Source organism: Parasteatoda tepidariorum, chromosome X1, assembly GCF_043381705.1.
Source record: "Parasteatoda tepidariorum isolate YZ-2023 chromosome X1, CAS_Ptep_4.0, whole genome shotgun sequence".
Classification (NCBI taxonomy): domain Eukaryota; kingdom Metazoa; phylum Arthropoda; class Arachnida; order Araneae; family Theridiidae; genus Parasteatoda; species Parasteatoda tepidariorum.
Genome location: NC_092214.1, coordinates 27875676 through 27881675, shown reverse-complemented (window position 1 = coordinate 27881675; position 6000 = coordinate 27875676). Strand labels below are relative to the sequence as shown.

General features: G+C 28.7%; 1 protein-coding gene across 1 annotated transcript in view; it reads right to left on the bottom strand.

Moving 5' to 3' along the window:
- The window catches only part of LOC107446646 (uncharacterized), a 210058-nt gene that overhangs the window by 68613 nt on the left and 135445 nt on the right, over positions 1-6000 (bottom strand). Inside the window, exon 8 of the mRNA XM_016061338.3 lies at positions 5361-5462. Coding sequence (XP_015916824.2) covers positions 5361-5462 — 102 coding nt within the window. The remainder of the gene's footprint in view (positions 1-5360; positions 5463-6000) is intronic.

Here is a 6000-nt window from a genome sequence, read left to right as displayed (position 1 = left end):
TTTTAAAATTTTGTCTACCCCCCCTAATTCAAGTGTCTAGATTCCAAATATGTAAAAAAAATTATATGTTTATTCAGAGAAAGTACGTTTTTGTGTCTGATTTCGTAACTTAATTAATAGTTAGCACTAATTAATTAACATATTTGAGGTCACCCCCAGGAACCATTAAGATTGACACTTAGTTCGTGAAAATCCGATCATTAGAACGAAAGTTATTCAGGGTGATTCGTTTTTTTTTTGCGGACTGTACAATAGAATTAAACATCCCCATTGCCTTCAACCATTCAATTTCCAGATTTCACGTGTTTTCTTTTTCTTTTTTCTTTTCTTTTTTTTTTTTCTTTTTNTTTTTTTTTTTTTTTTTTTTTTTTTTTTTTTTTTTTTTTTTTTTTTTTTTTTTTTTTTGCAAGTGCCGGGATCGCCTGGTTGGTAGGGACCTGGTTTGGACCCATGTCCAAGAGTTCGTGGTTTCGATCCCAGGTCGGCCGAAGACTCCCCGTGTAGTGAATGGTGACTGATGCACGTTAAATCCGTCGTGTCGCAAAATCCTTCACGTTCCCAACAAATCAATACCTATGGGGGTACTGATCCAGGAGCGTCCTTGTCTTCTGGATTGGTTCAAAATTACAAGGCTACGGAGTTGAATATTAGTAGTCGCAAACCCAAAATTGGCTCGGCTGTTCAGCGACGATTATAAAAAAAATGCTTTAGTAGTCTTTTTTATTGTTTCGACAAACTAATAATGTGTTGACACAATAAAAACACATAGTGCAATTATTGTCACTCTCATCGAGAGTTTTCATAGGTATAGCGCTTAAATAATCCATTTATAGTGTTATTGTTAAATTAAACAAATCACAGCTCTTTTTGAACACATTAAAAATCTTCATATGCAAGGTACTCTCAAACATAATATTTTAGAAAGTCTTAAACTCTCATTTTGTTAGTAATGAATTATACGTATACAATCAACTGACTGTTCCAATGCCAGCAAAGTATAAATAGTTTATATATAACCTGAAAAAAATAGAAAAGAATTTTTACGACGAAATATTGTCTTAAAACTTTTTTTTGCGCTGTGAGAGAAAATATAAATAATTTTGAAAACTTGCATCTAAAAATAGTACTAAATATCCAAAAATTAAAACACCGATAGAAGTCGCAAGGTGGGAATGTTTTCTTTTTAACATCTGATACTAAAAATAATCATTCAGACTTCGAACTGTATTTTAATTAATAATTCCAAAATCTTTTTTTTTCCTTAAATTTTACCGTTATTTTCTCAAAGAATTAAATTATTAAAAAACTATATAACATTAACTAACTTTTCTGTAAATGCTAGCAAATAGATCTGCATTTTCAAAGATTCTAATGTTTCACTTAATAACATAAGGAACACAACTTAAATAGAAAAATATTGCTCTGTTTAAAAAATAAAACGAATATTTGAATAGTAAAAATATTTATACAAGTAGGGAAAATATTTTTACTTAGTTAACAAACAATCTAAATGCTGTAAGATTAAAAAGCTGGATTCTGTTTTTCTCTCCTTTGTAAACACAAAATAAAAAATAAATATGCCAAATAAAAATATCTTACAAAATGATGGCATTTAAATAAGTTTATTTAACGTTTGGACAATCGTATAAATCTAATGTATTTACATGTTAAACAAGCATTTCTCGAATTAGATTTTAATTAAAATGTTCCATTTTATTTACTTAAAGTTTATTTAGTATTAAATGAAGATAAATGTTTTCTTGTGATGGCATACTCAGATTTGTTCATTAGTTATGTCTTTATTCAAAAATTAATAACATTTCTAATGAAAATGTGAAAGTATGAAATTAGAATTAGCGAATACATTTTATTCAAAATACAAATTATATATTGCAGTTATTTTGAAAGACTGCTTACAATATTTAAAAATCATTGGTAATAATATTAATTCATTGATTCAGTCCATCGATTATATTGAAAAGCTATGCATGGAATTGGAAAAAAAAACGTTCAGTTTATAGTTTTTTTGTCTTCACTTTACGAACTATGTGCTAGGAAATCTTTTACGGCTAATAGACTTGGTGGTCAACAACAATGAAGCCCCTATTGGTTCTCGTAATGTAAACAGTAAAAAACTTTCCTGGCTCTGGCATTTTGTTCCATTTTTGGTTAAGGATTATTATGTAGAATAAAAGAAAATGTGCCGTGTATTCTAAAATAGTGTTATATAATGTAAAACATTGTAAAATAGTTTATGAACTTAATTCCCGATTTAAAAAGGGAACATATATGGTGTGCGTAATCTAATAAATTGCAAGAAAATGGCATTCTATTACATTACAATGTAAAAAATTCCGAATCAAATTATGGTGAAAAGTATCTGCACTCAAGACTCTAATACTTTTTACCGTAAAATCCATTTTTACCGGAACATGTTACGAAATAAAAATCTGATATACCGTAATTTTTGCAGAAATAACTAACGTAAAATCACTGCATAACTCCCATTAAATAAATATTACCGTAAAAAATACGGTATACTATTTCACGGTAAAAATAGAGATTATGGTAAATTTCTTATTATGGATGATTTTACGGAATTTTTTACAGTGTACTTACTTTAACTTTAAAAATAAATTTTGCTGAATGTTGGCAATCTGTAACGAAACGTGACAAGAAATATAAATATTTTTTATATTTTAGTGCTCATTTCGGATTCTTACTAGATAGAAAATGTAAAGAGTTATATTGAAATCATAAAAAATTATATATAAGATATATTTAAAAAGCTTTTTAATTTATTTAAATAATCTCTTAAATAATTTCTAATAATATCATTGAACAACAGAAAATACTGTAAATTGTAGCTTATGAAGTCGTTCTTAGACTAGAGAGAAACAACTATGGTATTTATAATTTTATAATAAACTGCAAAAAAGCATCGTCATATAAGTTTACTTCTGTTTGTTTTACAAATAAATTACGTTCAATGTTGAAAACATAATGCTACACAAAATATAAATACATAAATCACTGTTTTAATTACAAATTCTGATGAGAAAGTAACTCTACAGAAGCATACGCAAATATAAATAATTATTCTTAACGCAAATACTATTTTTAGTCAAAGAGCTTAAAACTGGCTATTACGAGTAAAATGATTCTGCACTACATTTATATATTATACAATATTTCGCCAATCACATCACATCACCAAACAGAAAAATACAAATACATAATCACAATAATTACAGCAATTGAAAACTGTTATAAGCAACAATTGGTCAGAATGAATTATGAAGTTTATCGAGAGCATTGATTTGCAAGAATGCTTCCTCTGAAGAAGCTTTAGGCATAATATATAATAAAAGTCATCAAAGACATTTGAATAAACTCGAACGAAATAGTTAAAGCTCTCGAAATATTATCCGGAAATAACTCCTTAAGGCAATAACTTTTAACGGTGGATGCAAAATTCTTTATCTAATGTTCGTTTTCGAACATTTCGCAAATATTAAATTAGGGTTTATGACTTTATTGCCGAACGCAGAAATTTCACTCTGATTTTGATTCCAAACAACAGAATAACCGGATAAAGATTGCTGTGTAGGTTGGTAATATATAATCAAATGAATAGTATATTTTATTCACATTTTCAACTGATTAAGCGTCCCGGAAGGATATTTCCGTTAAATAGTATCTTACATCGCACCAATTATTTATAAGACAGTGACAGTTTTCTTTCCGCGATTCTTCCATCACTGCAACAAAAGAGTTGCAAGAGTTTTAAAAGATTGGTCAATGGAACTTTTAGTTCACGTTGATAAGAAAAATTGTATATNTAGCTATATATATATATATATATATATATGGGATAATATCAAGTAAGCCTAGGAACTATCAGATTTAATCAAGATAATTCATTTTTTAGTTGTGTAAAATATATCATTAATGAAAAATAATAGTCGTACTACTTTTTTTTGTACAGTATTTCTTTTCTAGAAAAGTCAAACAACCCGGTTTCACTCCAGTATTGGTGCAAAACCGCGTGTACATGTTAACTCTAAGGGAAATTCAGATATCTTAGAATTTCAGAGAAAAAAGAGCAGACATTTCCATTTTATATGACAATTTAAGAAAATTATGAGTGTAATATTCGTGTGATATAATCAAGGCCGCACTCAAATGAGAAGTAGGGAGAAAGGGGCACTTGTCCCAAGAACCAGAACTGTCGAGGGCCCAGCAAAAATTCCTTACATAAATATAGTGCTCAATGTTTTTCTTTAAAAAAGGGAAATGGCAGAGAATTTCGTTATAGCTGCATAAAAACTACAATTTTGTATGAAAAGTCTTCAAAAGTTCTACAAATATGAAAGTAAGCCTTTTTGCGCAGTGAAAAGGGGCCCGCAATACATTTCGTCCCGGGACCGGTAAAACCTTGGCCAAAGAATACCTTTCCAAGGGTAAAACCTTTGTTCAGCTTTGGACGTTGTTGTCTTCTTCCTAAACTGCACTACAGCTTCCGTGGACCTAGTATGGACACAAATCAAGAAGGAGGCACTGATCCAGTTAGTGAACGATCTTACCCAGGGAGCAGAGATTATCGAAACGAAGCACGACTGTACTACTATTGGAAAAAATTCTTATTACTTAATACAATATTAATCTTTAGAAAACGTAAAATAGGCTGGACTTAAAATAATAAATAAAGATAACTTAAATACCGGAGAACGTTGCAGAAAAAACTTATAACCAATATAAGATCATTCTTTACTAATAAAGAGTAATTCAAAGTTTGTCCGCTAAAAAACCGAACTAATTTCCATCCAATTCCGGTACCCGGTTTTGGCCCATTACCTTATCATACACCACTCTCTCCTAAGTTAAATATCATTATTTTAAAATAAGTTATCTCTAAAAAATATGGTTTAATTATAATCCACAGTAATTTAAAAGATTTATCTCAGACATGATAAAACATTAATTTTTCTCTAAGATGTCGTTATCTTTATATGTTTTAGTTATTCAAAATAAAATTAACGGTTAATATATAATTATTAAAATATCCCATCAAAATCCCTAATGTTTTAGTAACTTTATTGAAATCATTCAATTATTAATAATACTATGATCGTTTTTCAAACTTAATCGAAAACTTAAAATCGTAATAAAGACATGCATAAAAATAGCATATGCAAAAAATGTATTTCACTGTTTTTGGACACCGAAAAAAATTACGGGGGATTTTCAACATTTTTAAAATTTTTGTTCTGCATTAGTTGCTTTTAGTAATGGTAATTAATAAAAGAAATTATAGTGGGTTTTTAAAATTTGTTTTTAGTAGTAAATAAAATACATACATTGTCGTATATTCCCTTGTTTGCTCCGGCTTCAATTAAAATTCCATACATATTTTTATTGTCTTTTAATGCTGCAGCATAATGTAATGCTGTTCTTCCTTCCTGAAATAACACATTACATTAGACATTAAATAAAACAGAATACTACTTGAGAAATATATTAACATCTAACTGCAGTATTCTTTTTGAGTAACTATTACAGTTCATTAGTTGTTTAAATCTAAGGAATATCGATTCTAATGCAGTCTCTTATTATCGCTAATTTTGTCTATCGTTAAGCCTAAGAACTATTGATTTCTGTTAATTCTGATATATGTTTTACCTCCGGAAGATTGTGATATTGAGAAGGGGGCAGTATGTTTCGCCATTGTTTTTTAAATTTACTGACACTATATCAAAATAAGAGCTGTAAACTGCAAATTGTTTTTAGAGTAAACATACGGAACGAAGTTTTTTCTAGTAAAGAAGTGACTTTTTAAGATTGTGTGTAACAAAACGAGAATATAGTTAAATAATAGCTTTTATTTCAGAAAGATAATATTTTCCATTTCACCCTATGTTAAAATAACCAACTTACATTAACCTCTATTCTAAGAAACTGCTGAATTATGTAATTTTGAACAGTTTTACTTTCGGAAAC